Genomic DNA, 13996 nt, shown 5'->3' with positions numbered 1-13996 from the left:
TCCCTACATATTTTAAAACACTGATCGATCATTTTCCCCATCCTAAAATATCCTGACATGCATACTAATTTATTACCTTGGTATCTGTGTAAATAACCTGCCTGTATAGAGATAATGGAGAAAGGGCCTTTATTTTTCCTAACATTTCCACCTCTTCTACTTCCTCAAAAGAGTAACTTATCAGCGGGAAAAGTATCATTCTCCAGGCTTGTTTTATAAGATGTAATTTAATTTATTAAATTGATATTCTCCACAACTGTCCACGATGAGACTGAGTCAAAAGAGGGGCGACCAGGGCATGGTTTAACAGTTGTGACAGACTACATCCAATTCTTGTTGCTGTCAGCCTCTGCTTTGCTGCTTGCTTTCAGCTGCCATTGAAACGGGGAGGGGGGGAGATAACCTGGTCTTTGGGAGGGGAAGCTAAAGCACAGGAGTGAATGAAGAAGGGAGTGGTTTCCTCACCATGCTGCACATAGTGGAATTGCCGCCAAGGCCAACCGTCCGGCATACCAACCTGATGATGGGTTTTGAAGCTGCAGCCCACATGACACCTGTAGGGTGTGCGGACTGGACTGGGGGTTGGGGTTACTAAGGGGAGGGAGTTGGGTCACATATTGTTATCTATGATTACGCGCACTTTTGCTTCAGATCTTGCTTTGCTAGCTGCTATCTACTCATAACCAGTAAAAGTACTCTTAATTCTGAAATATGGACTTCAGTGGTTTCTTTCTTGGTTACTGATGGAGGCTGCCCTGCCCTATCTCCACCAAGATGAAGAACAAAACAAAAGCTATTCTACAAAGGTAGCTATGGTGGCCATATTCATGTCTGCATTTAGATGTTGTTTTACACAGTGTTGGCACCCTTGCTACTAAACTTTCCTAGGCTACCTAGGGAGGGAGGGACTGTAGGAAAGTATACCATCCTACAGAGGGAGGCAATAAGTTAGAACCTATTTGTTACAAGGATGTGATTTGGAGTGCCGCGAAGTACCATTGTTGTTGTTGTTGTTTGGTTGTTTTCAATGATCTAGCCCAATGAATAGCAGCCCTCAATAGCATGGCGTTTCCCAATTAAGTTTGATGAGTTAAATTTGAGTGGCAACTTCTGGAAAGAAACAATTTACAAAAGGCAGCCTTAACAAAATGTGGGGAAATTTGTAATGGTGCGGGGAGTGCCTAAATGTTGTTCGAACATGTTTAAAAGCTGTTTGTAATATTCTTGGATAGCTTTACTAGGTTCTTTTTACAAGTGCTAATTTTAACCCACTCAAAGCCTATGAGTAAACATCTCACCAACGGCATAGGGCTTACACAGGCCAGTAACTGACGTATTAGTTTAGTTATTTAAATTTAACAATCATGTTTCATTTAATTCTGAGTACCGTATTTTTCGGAGTATAAGACACACCTTTTTCCCCTCAAAAAAGAGGCTGAAAATCTGGGTGTGTCTTATACACTGAATCCAGCATTTTTGGTCTCCTGAAACCCCGCCCCCTTTGCAAAAATGGCCGTGCATAGCCTTTAGGAGGATTCCAGAGTGCTCCTGGGGGCTGGGGAGGGCAGAAATGAGCGAAAAACGGGCCGGTTTTTTTGCTCACTTTTGCCTCCCCAACCCCCAGGAGCACTCTATAAGCTTCCTAAAGGCTATCCATGCCCTTTTTTTTTCTAATACGGACCTGTTTTTGCTCATCTGGGGGGGGGGGCACCCCCCAGGAACACTCTACAAGCCTCCTCAGGAGTATTCATGCCCTTTTGGGGGTGGGAAACGGGCCCGTTTTTGCAAAAAACAGGTTGTTTTGGGGAGGTTTGCAGAGTGCAAAAAAAAAATTTTTTTTAATTTGCCTCTTCAAAACCTTGGTGCGTCTTATGCTCCGGTGTGTCTTATACTCTGAAAAATATGGTAATTTAATTGAATTTTAATAGTTCACAAACTACCGGATCAGAATTAAATACCGTTTTCCTGAAAATAAGACCTATCCTAAATATAAGCCCTGGCATGTTTTTTTCCATCTCCGTATAAGCCCTAACCCTCCCCTCCAAAATAAGCCTTAGTTAAGAGGCTGCGCAGCCGGCTGGCCGCCCATTCCATATGGTTGCTTGCAGTGCCACGGCCACAAGGCAAGGTGGGGGTGGAGCTGTCCCACGTGCACCACACCGGATTATCTCACGGCCCCCGCATCTAGGCCATCCACGCCCTAACACCTGCCTTGTGGCAGCACCAGCACCAGCAGCCATATGCAGCAGGAGCCCACATGGCCGCTGGCCCATTTCTTCTGCTTACTCGTGGCCGCAGCAGAGCAGGAGGCCGAGTGAAGTGCTGATGCCAGTGCCATGGCCGTGAGGTAAGGCAGGTGTCGGGGCATGGGTGGCCTGGTTGCAGGGACCCTGAGGTAAACTGGTACGGGCAAGCAGAAGTCATCCTCCCCTACATTGGGGGGTGGGTGGGTGGGAGAATAAGACAGGGAATACTTTCAGGGAAACATGGGTACTTTTATTTTATTGAAGAGGCTTACATGGCCACCCAACTTAAAACATTGCAAGGGGTGGCAACAAAATGGAAACCTTAAAACAACAGAAAACAAATTATTTAAATTATAATCACAGCTGTTAATAAGCAATCAGAGATCCACAAAGTGTAGTACTACATGTTCCCAGATAGGAATGCCTGGAATTGCAGGACCCAATGCCTGAAAGTGTTTAGTCTTTAATACCTTTCTACAGAGCTATAGGATGACGGCCAACCGGATGCAAGTAGTCCTCAACAACTGGCACCAGTTGCTAAGCAAAGTGGTTGTTAAGTGAGGCATGCCTGATTTTACAAACTTTTTTTTTACCTCAGTGAAGTCAATCACTGCAGTGAAATGATTCTTTGCAGTTATTAGATTAGCTTAACAGAGTTGGAAGGGACCTTGTAGGTCATCTAGTCCAATTACCTGCCCAAGCAAGGAGACTCTACACCAGGGGTGTCCAAACTTGGGAACTTTAAGACTTGTGGACTTCAATTCCCAGAATTCCCCAGCCAGCCATGCTGGCTGGGGAATTCTGGGAGTTGAAGTCCACAAGTCTTAAAGTTCCCAAGTTTGGACACCCCTGCTCAACACCATTTCTGACTGATGGCAGTCCAGTCTCTTCTTGAAAGCCTCCAGGGATGAAGCTCCCACAACTTCTGAAGGCAACTTCGGTTCCATGGGTTGATTGCTCTGTCAGAAAATGTCTCCTTATTTCCAGGTTGAATCTCTCCTTGGTCAGTTTCCATCCATTATTCCTTGTCTGGACTTCGGGTGCCTTGGAAAACAGCTTGACCCCTTCCTCTCTGTGGCAGCTCCTCAAATATTTGAAGATCCTATCATGTCTCCCCTGGTCCTTCTCTTCACTAGACTAGCCATGCCCAGTCTCTGCAATCGTTCACTGTATGTTTTAGTCTCCAGTCTCCTAATCATCCGTGTTGCTCTACTCTGCACTCTTCTAGAGTCTCAACATCTTTTTAATATCGTGGCGACCAAAACTGGATGCAGTATTCCAAGTGTGATCTTACCAAGGCATTATAAAGTGGTATTAACACTTTGTGTGATCTTGATTCCAACTCTCTCTTAATCCAGCCTAGGTCTCATTTCTTTATTTCTTGTTTCTCCAACTAGTTACCAACCATGATTTCCAATACCTCTTTTAGTTGTGGTGGAGGAAACAATTCCACACCCAATGAAAAGAGGTAAAGAGGTGGTTATTCAGCAAGGCTCATTAGATCTGCTCTATAGAAAGAGATGTGAGCACTGGGAGGGTTAGAGTACTTTTAACATGCCTAGCAGAATGCTTCCATTTCTCATTAGTTTAAAATAAGCTTTTGCCTCACATAGTTAACCTTTACATTTCTTGCATGTACAAGGGCACTTTGTTTCCTATATATGGCATTTTAAAATGCTGATGGGTTACTTCCCCATCTTAGAGTATCCTGACATACATGCTAATTTATCACTTTAGTTTCTTTGTGCGTGACCTGTCCATTCAAAGATAATGGAGAAGGGCATTTATGTTCCCTACACTGTTTAAACCACTAGCTTTCTGAACAAATCACTTAGGTAAACATAGAGGGGCAGCTTGTTGCTTGTTGTAACACAGGTCCAAACAATAGATACTCGGATTCGTGTTTGTGGCAAACCATCAAATGCATTTAATAAAATTCCTTCCCATTGCATAACGAGAAGAAGAAAAAAATATTCCTGGCAACTTTTTTTTCTCCATTCAATTTCCGCTTGCAGCAATTGACAGTCTTTTAACCAGGTATAATAATCACATGGAATGAAAAGTTCAGGACACAAAGCAGCTAATTGTGTAAGTTCAACCACTGAAAAAACATTTTCTCTGAACTTTTGTGGAATGGCCTTCCTTCCTCAATTTTTTTAATAAGAAATTGTGGTTAAGGCATCAGGTTAGAACAGGGGTGTCTAATTCAAGGCCCGGGGACCAGATTCAGCCCATGGGGTGCTTAGATCTTGTTCTGACCGAGGCTTCCCAAGAGCCTGAAGCAAACTCCTTGTCTCGACAAAAAACCCTTTTATTAATTCATTGTGAATTCTGCTCATTCACATTCAGCAAAGTCTTTCAAAGGAGAATTTAGAAAAACTCTAGGAAGAGTGCAGAGAAGAGCAACAAAGATGATTAGGGGACTGGAGACTAAAACATATGAAGGACAGTTGCAGGAACTGGGTAGGTCTAGTTTAATAGAAAGAAGGACTAGGGGAGACATGATAGCAGTCTTCCAATATCTCAGGGGCTGCCACAAAGAAGAGGGAGTCAAGCTATTCTCCAAGGCACCTGAGGGCAAAACAAGAAGCAATGGGTGGAAATTAATCAAGGAGAGAAGCAACCTAGAACTGAGGAGAAACTTCCTGACAGTTAGAACAATTATTCAGTGGAACAGAAGTTGCCTCCAGAAGTTGTGAATGCTCCAACACTGGAAGTCTTTAAGAAGATGTTGGATAGCCATTTATCTGAAACGGTATAGGGTTTCCTGCCTAGGCAGGGGGTTGGACTAGAAGACCTCCAAGGTCCCTTCCAACTCTGCTATTGTATTGTACTGTATTGTATTTACAGTCACAGACCTTATCTGGCTTGGAGAGCTGGCAAACCGATATCTGTCTCAGAGGAAATGGCAAAAAAAACCACCTATGTCTAGAATTCACTTTTCTCAGAATCAGTTTGAAAACATTTTAATTAATTTAATTAATTAATGTAATTAATAAGGGGGCTCATGAAAAAGCAAATATCTTCAAATAAATAAATGAATAGCCTCATCCTGAACTGAAAAATATCCAATTTTTAATATAACAAGAACATAGAATCTTAACCAATAATTCAGTGTGATTATGGAAAGCATTTGTTTCCTCAGGAACAAAACCGTGGCTCACAGTATAATGTGCAGTAAACCTATTCTGCAGGTTATTTTTATCTTAAATATTTTTATATGCAAATGGAACAAAATGGTTTATTCAAAACAGATAACTGCTTGCTCATCTTTTTATCAGCCAGCTTCTCACGGGGACTGATTAGGGCTGACATGCCTAAAGGAGGAAGAGTTGCAGGATCTTCCTGGTCCATCATCTTCCCATATGCCACACCATTGCTTTCCTTTCTATTCTTACTCAGGAGGAGTTATTAAATAAAGTCTTGTTCAATACAATTAATCAAAAGTAGTGAAAAAAATAACGCAATACTGTGATTAGGAGATTTTTTTACTCTTTTTTTTTCTTCGTAGTGTAATATATTTGGCTCATCAGCTGGGGACCTTAGGCCATTGCTCATGTTACAAATTCCTCATTTCCCACACTTTTACCTATGAGTTTGAAAAACAGGTCAGTCAAGTATTCAGCTACAGAGCAGTAATCACTGGCTCCTGCATAGCAATTTGGACACTGGTTAAATGTAGCCTGCTTCGTCTGAAACAGGGGTCCTCAAAGTACAGCCCGTGGGCCAAATACAGCCCGCCAAAGCCATTAACCTGGCCTGTGCGAGACCATGAGGCTGCCCCGCCCACATGGCCCCACCTACCCGCCAGCCCCCACTCGCCTTCTGGAGACTGTGGAGGTCAAAAACAGGACACACAGAGGCCCCAGGAGGTCAAAAATGGGCCCGTTTTTGGGCGGTAGGGTGATTCTGGAAGGCGAAGCGGCCAAAAATGGGCCCATTTTTTGCCTCCCCAGCCTCTAGAGAGGGTGGGGGGATGGAGGGAGGGAGAGAGAGAGAGAGCCACATGCGCGCATGCGTACACACACACACACACAAGTCCCTCACACACACACCAAGGCAGCCACATCCCTTCACTAACCTGTTTTCGCCCCCATGAACATAATAAATTAAAGTTTAATTTGTGTGTATTGTTTAATGGACTGCTAAATTGGTCACGCCCACACAGTCACATGACCACCTAGCCATGCCCATTCCATCACATGGCCATCTAGACATGCCCAGCCAGCAGCCTGCCCCCCCCCAACAGTCTGAGGCACCGTGAATTGGCCCCGTTTAAAAAGTTTAAGGAGCCCTGCTCTGAAACATCCATTTAAAAGTGATAGATTCCTTTAGAAGGATTAAGATTTCCTGTAATTTAGCTATTGATGTCACTACGACCTGGAGAATAGTTATGGCAGGCAAATAGAGGCTTGATATAAAATCACCAATAAAATGGATTGGTCCTTGCAATAAAAGGAAAGCTACCTTGCCCATCCTAATAATTTAGAAGAGTATCCAGCTATCAATTTTGTATGTTCTACCACCTGAATCACAGGATGTTGATAAACGTTTACTGTAGATCAGGGTGTCAAACTCAAGGGCCACAGGGTGGAATCTGGCCCATGGGGCCAGCCTGGAAATAGCAAACAACCAGACTGCAGTGCCTCTGGTAGTTAAACGGGAGGGGCATGCCTCATTTTCGGCATGGACAGCCTCCTGCAGCACTCTTCCAGCCAAAATGGGGCATGGGGGGACCATGCGAGGCACCCCGTGCCCCGTTTTGTCTAGCAGGGTGCTATAGGAGGCATCCGTCCCATCTCCCCCATCCCCGGCTGGCCCGTAGAGAATTACAATGCTGATCCGGCCCTCGAAGAAATCCAGTTTGACACCCCTGCTATAGATGAACTTAGTATTATTATACCCGATGAGCACAATTACCTGTTTATAATAAACAGTGGTTTCTGCATCCCTTCATTTAAGAATCTCAATAGCTGAGTACACATTCTGAGCCATCATCTATGCTAGATTTGTGCCAAACATCTATAAAAACTACCAGAAAGCTCTACAATATATTAGACAACCTCTCTGCCATGATCATCTTTACTGAATGTTTCTCATAGACAGGTTGGAGAAATTGAAAGGCTCCACCCGGGCACTACTATCCTTTCCATAAATTCACAAGGAGATTGTAATCAAAGATTGTAATCAAAATGACCATTGGCTTACCTGAAGGGTCCTTTTCTGTACACCGCGGGAGAGTCCAAGCAATGGGTTAATTCAGTCTGCTTGCCCTTAGGACTGAGGAACTATTTTTCCTTTAGCCACACCTCCTCCTGGTGTGATCAATCCCCCAGAATTCTTAGAAGGAGTCAGTTCGTGCGGACGGAGCGAAGCGTCCAAGAAGATGTACTGTTGACACGAAGAACCCGAATCCCGGCCTTGAGAGCCAGGGTGGGTTGGACTCTCCCGCGGTGTACAGAAAAGGACCCTTCAGGTAAGCCAATGGTCATTTTCCTGTACACCACTTGGAGAGTCCAAGCAATGGGACATACCCAAGTTATTGTCCATCTGGGTGGGCAGAAGAAGGCTCCCGGGATTCGGTCTCTGACACAACCGCCTGGAGCACACGCCTGCCGAAGGACGCCTCAGCCGAGGCGAAAATGTCCAATTTATACTGTCGCACAAAAGGAGAAGGAGAGGACCACGTAGCGGCCCTGCAGATGTCCAGGATCGAGGCCTGGGTGGCCCAGGCCGCCGAGGTAGCAGCACTTCGTGTGGAGTGTGCGGTGATGCCGCGCGGAACGGCTTTGGATTGGCTTTCATAGGCTGTCGCAATGCAGGCACGAAGCCACCTGCCAATCGTGGAGGAAGAGACCTTCTTCCCTAGAGAACCAGGCTGGAAGGAGAGGAAGAGAGCCTCTGACTTCCTGAACTCCGCAGTACAAGCGATGTAAACCTTCAGGGCCCTCCTGACATCAAGATTGTGCCAGGAACGCTCTCTGGGATGCGACGGATGAGGACAAAAATTTGGCAACACAATGTCTTGCACTCTATGGAACCATGAGTTTACTTTGGGTGTAAAGGTCGGGTCCAGCCTCAAGATGACCCTGTCAGGGTGGATGACGCACAGGTCCTGGCGAACAGACAGAGCCGCCAGCTCCGAAATCCGGCGAGCTAGTTGTTCCCGACTCTAGGGAGCAGTGCTCACCTCCGTTTCAAAGTCGAAAAGCCAGCCCTGTCCAAAGACGTCTCCGTGGTCATGACTAAATGCCGAAGGCATACAAAACACTGTTACTTTCCCACCAAAGGTGGTTCCTATTTTTCTACTTCATTTTCAAACTGCTAGGTTGGCAGAAGCTGGGACAAGTAACAGGAGCTCACTCTGTTACACGGCGCTAGGGATTCGAACTGCCAAACTACCAACCTTTCTGATCGACAAGCTCAGCGTCTTAGCCACTGAGCCACCGCGTCCCTCAGAAAAGGACTCCACAGCACTACAAATCCCAAGGTGAGAGTATGCTTAGGAAGACACTGGGATATAAATGCAGTTATGCTGCTTGTCATAACTGATCCTGGAAAAAGACGTATTTCCTTTAAATCAGATATAGCGTTATTTTCACAACCCCTGCAACCTCAAAGTACTTTTTTGCCTTGGAATCTGTAGACTCATGCACAGCTTAAATATAAAGGTGTTTTTTTTAAATGTGCCTTTAGGGAAAAGAACAAGAGTGCATGTCAACAACTAAATATAACATTAACCAGCCATATCCTCAATTAAGTTTCTTGATATGACATATTTTATTTCCAGATTTATGAGACCACCCAATTCAAACTATGGGCAGCGCAAAACAGAAACATACAATAATGGTAAGAATAACAGGAATATAACTAACAACAAACAAGCAGTATAACATAAAATGCCATATAAAATAACAACCAAGCACAACTCTGAAATGGGGGGATGGGGGGGATTTCCACTCAACTGATCCCAAACGCATGGGGGCTTTTCCAATATTAAGGCAAGTTAGGGCCTGTCATACGCAGCATCAGGGACAACCACAGGAAAGACACACATCCCAAGTCCCATAAGGTGACAAGACTTAAAAGAAAGAACATGTGGCATGCCCTCCCTGTGGGAGCTGTGGGGCAAAAACAGGGTCTCCTACTTTGAGCAAGGGGTTGGACTAGATGACCCCCAAGGTCACTTCCAGCTCTTATTCTGATTGATTGATTGATTGATTGATTGATTGATTGATTGATTGAAAAAGCAGTCCCTCAAGTCACCTGGTCCTATGCAGGTATACAGCAAAAATATATACACCTTTGGCAAAGAGGCCATTCTATCAGAGCTACAGGGCATAGAATTGCACAATTGGATATAGTTGATTCCATCTATTCTGTCTCAGGGGCATATTTTTTAGAAAATAGCAGCCAATAGGAATAACACAATGGGGGGGGCACATTGATAGATAGGTAGGTAGGTAGGAAGGTAGGTAGGTAGGTAGGTAGGTAGGTAGGTAGGTAGGTAGGTAGGTAGGTAGGTAGAATTCTTTATTGGCCAAATGTGATTGGACACACAAGGAATTTGTCTTTGCTGCATATGCTCTCAATGTACATAAAAAGACAAGGTACATTCGCCAAGAATCATAAGGTACAACACTTAATAGGGTACAAATAAGCAATCAGGAAACAATCAATATCAATATAAATCATAAGGATACAAGCAACAAAGTTACAGCCCTGAAGTCGTAAGTGGGAGGAGATGAGTGATAGGAACAATGAGAAGAGTAATAGTAATTCAGATGACAGTCAAGGCTTCAGTCAATCAGAATAAGACCTGGAAGGGACCTTGGAGGTCATCTAGTCCAACTCCCTGCTCAAGCAGGAGACCCTATGTACCATTGAAGGCAGGTGGCTGTTCAGTGTCTTCTGTAAAAATTCTCCAGCGATGATGAAGCTTGTAATTAATGTATACATATACATACATACATACATACATACACACACATACATACATATTTAATTAATTAATATTTATATATATGCTGGTCTTGTTGTATTCGGGTCTTTTCCCATGTATCTCAATCTTACACGGGAAAAGACCCGAATACAACAAGACCAGCGCATACATATATATGCATACATACATACACACACACATACATGTATACACATACATACATATATATATACACACATATTTTAAGGGGTGCCCTTGACCATCACGACCAATCCCACTTTCTAAGTCCAGGTGCAGGTACCACCTAGGCTGCCCTGGCAGGGATCACACCTGGCACTGAGCCTTCACACACACACACACACACCAAAAAAAAACCTCTTCCCCCACTCCACGTCCATCCTCATCCTGCTCTCTCTCTCTCTCTCTCACCCCCATAACCAGGGGGTGAAGAGGAGGGGGGGCTGGCGTACAGCAAGGCAGGGGGCTGGGGTGGCCTCTCACCAGGTAAAGGGTCCCATAGATGCGGAGCGACTCTCCAAACGCCCCTTGGGTGATGTGCACGAAGGCTCGCCCGCAGTGGGGGTGCCAGGTGTGCCCGATCTCGTAGCAGCTGTGGGGGATGGATTTGCTCAGCGCCGCCATCTTGGCCCAGCGGCTGGACCCGGAGGAGGGGAGGGGAGGGGGCGCGTTGTGTGGGAAACCGGCGCGCGCGAACGCGCACGCGCAGCCCTCGGCAGGCCGAAGCTTGACGACGCCGAGAACGACGACAGCGCGAGAAAAGGGAGAGGGAGCGAGCGCGCGCCTAGGAGGACAGCTGCGGCTGCCCGGGGGTTACTCCAGATCAACCACCTCTTTTCTTCCCTCCGCCCCCTTTTGGCCTTGCCGGCTCGCGTGAGCCCGCTCAGCCAATCCCGAGGCGAGCTTTCGCCCGGCCGGGTTGGAAAGGGGCGAGGGGAGGGGGAGAGTGAGAGAAAGAAAATAAAAAATAAAAAAGGAGCTGGCGCGAGCGCTCCCAACGCCGCCTCGACGCCTCGCCCTTCCTCCCTCCTCCCCCCCCCCCACGCTTCCCTCAGGGCGCCTAAGGCTGCCCTGCCCGGGAACGGCGCGTGGATGCGGTTTTTTGGGTGAAAAACCGCGGCGGCGGCGGCGGCCGCCGTCGGGGAATGGGGGTTGTATTGTCGAGTGGACCGGGGGGGGGAGCAAACTCGGAAAACGTGCCGCCCCCCAAAAAAGGAGAAGGTATCGCTTGTTGACCTTGTGCTGAATTCTACCCGCGATGAACGTGGGAACGAGGGATGCGGGGGAGGAATTGATAGGTTGCCAGCAAAGAAGCATAATAATAATAATGACAAGGAAGGAGAAGGAGGAGAAGACATGAAGAGGAAGAAGAAGAAAAGAGAAGGAGGAAGAAAAGAGCAAGAAGAGGAGAGGAGAAGGAGGAAGAAGAGGGGAAAAACTGGAGGAGGAGGAGGAGATGAAGAAGAGAAGAGAGGAAGAAGAGGGGAAGAAGTGGAGGAGGAGGAGATGAAGAAGAGAAGAGAAGGAGGAGGAAGAGCAGAAGGAGATGAAGAGGAGGAGGAGAATAGGGGAAGAAGAGAGGAGGAGGAGATGAAGACGAGGAGGAGGAAGAAGAAAAGGAGGAGAAGACGAAGAAGGCCAATGACATCCCTAATTCCTGCTCAAAGTTGATATACTCAGCCAGCTCGGACCTCCTCTGATACCTTCCATTACATTCTACCAGGCATCTAATTTTTCTATTATTCCCAATATTTAGAATCCCACCTCTCAAAAACAGAGCTATTTTTTAATTTTTTGCCCTTTAGGTCGAGGTTAACTTTGTCTTGCATTTGTATGAGGATTTAAGAATGCTGATATGTTCCATGTTCTGGGATACTATCTCATACAAGGCATATACAAAAAAGAGGAAAAGGCCAAAGAACAGGAGGTAGATTGTTGAAAGTGAGGGAGAGACAACATCAAAGACAAATAACAACATCAAACAACAATGGAGGAGGAGGAGAAAAGAAGGCAATAAACACAAATGATAAGTGAGGGGGGGGTCATCTTTGGTGCTCTCCCAGCTTGGTAGTTTATCTTCCAGATGTTTAATTACCCAGTTAGGTAACCTCATCAGTGCTAGTCCCAAAAGTGCTTTTTTCAAGAGGCAACTGGACTTTTTTCTTTACAGATGTTTCACTTCTCACCCAAGAAGCTTCTTCAGCTCTGACAGGGACCTTGGAGGTCTTCTAGTCCAACCCCCTGCTTAGGCAGCAAAACCTACACCATTTCAGATAAATGGTTATCCAACTTCTTAAAAACTTCCAGTGTTGGAGCATTCACAACTTCTGGAGACAAGTTATTCCATTCATTAATTGTTCTAATTGTTCAAGAAATTTCCCCCTTAGTTCTAGGTTGTTTCTCTCCTTGATTAGTTTCCACCCATTGCTTTTTGTCCTGCCTTCAGGTGCTTTGGAGAATAGCTTGACTGTCTCTTCTTTGTGGCAACTGCTCAGATATTGGAGGACTGCTATCATGTCAGCCCTAGTCCTTCTGTTCATTAAACCTGACATACTCAATTCCTGCAACGGTTCTTCATATGTTTTAGCCTCCAGTAACCCAAAGTCTAAGCAGAGTAATAGATAACATTAATAGGTGCTGGCCTAAAAACTAGGAAACTGAGTTCTAATCCCATTTTAGTCACACACTCTCAGTCCAGCCTTCACTTCTTCACAATCAACCAGGGGGATGGTTGTGAAGAAAATAGGAGGAAGAAGAATTCTTTGGTATGTTCCTCACCCTAAAGCTTGAAAAGGTGGGATATGGGAACATAAGGTGGAAAAAGTTATCAGAAATGAGAAGGTGAAGATCTTGTGGGACTTTCGAATACAAATGGATCGTCATTTGGAGCACAACACGCCAGATATCACAGTTGTAGAGGTCCGAAGTGTACAGTTTATTGATATTGCTGTTCCAGGAGATGGCAGAGTCGAAGTAAAAGAACTAGAAAAAATAATGAAATATCGCGACCTGGCCATCGAAACTACACGACTATGGATGAAGCATGTAACAGTGATATTCATTGTCATCGGGGCACTTGGCACCATGTCCAAGAATATTACAAGATACATCCACAAATTGCAGCTTCCTGCAATAACACCAGTGGAACTGCAAAAAACTGCGCTACTCGGAGCCTCTTATATTTTAAGAAGGTACTTGGTTGATACCTAGGACGCTGGCAGCAAACCGTATCAACCATCAGTGCACCAGTCAATGATATTTGTGATGCATTTTTGAATGTTCAGTTGGCTTGAGTTTCATGTTTAATGAATAAAGAATATAATAATAAATCAACTACAGTTAGTCCTCCACTTACATCCATTCATTTAGTGATCGTTTGAAGTTATAACGGCAATAAAAAAAGTGACGACTGTTTTTCACATCCCCATGGTCACGTGATCAAAATTTGGATGCCTGGCAACTGATGTGCATTTATGATGGTTGCAGTAACCCAGGGTCACATTTTGCAACCTTTTGACAACAAAGTCAATGGGGAAAGCCAGATTCACTTAACAACCGTGTTACTAACTTAACTGTGGTAAGAAAGGTCGTAAAATAGGGGAAAACTGGGCTCAATTGTGGTCGTAAGGCAAGGACTACCTATAATTATTTCAAGGTATTGTAATCTGGCCACTCACAATTCTTTCTAACAATTTTTCACACCCTCTGGAACCCTTGTGGGTCCCGAATCATGGACTGGGGAAGATAAAATGTGTAAGTAGAAGCATCCAGAATGTTCCATGTTGGGTAA

The 13996-nt window shown here is 45.1% G+C and overlaps 1 protein-coding gene across 1 annotated transcript in view; it reads right to left on the bottom strand.

Moving 5' to 3' along the window:
- Positions 1-10942, bottom strand: part of TMEM135 (transmembrane protein 135) — a 172329-nt gene extending 161387 nt beyond the window's left edge. Inside the window, exon 1 of the mRNA XM_081950357.1 lies at positions 10690-10942. Within this exon, the coding sequence (XP_081806483.1) occupies positions 10690-10830 (141 nt within the window). The 5' untranslated portion in view covers positions 10831-10942. The remainder of the gene's footprint in view (positions 1-10689) is intronic.
- Between the last annotated feature and the right edge of the window lie 3054 nt (positions 10943-13996).

Source organism: Natrix helvetica (genome assembly GCF_964273705.1).
Source record: "Natrix helvetica genome assembly, chromosome: 4".
In the NCBI taxonomy this organism is placed as follows: Eukaryota; Metazoa; Chordata; class Lepidosauria; order Squamata; family Natricidae; genus Natrix; species Natrix helvetica.
The sequence above is the reverse complement of the archived record's forward strand: the minus strand, read 5'-3'. Positions and strand labels throughout refer to the sequence as shown.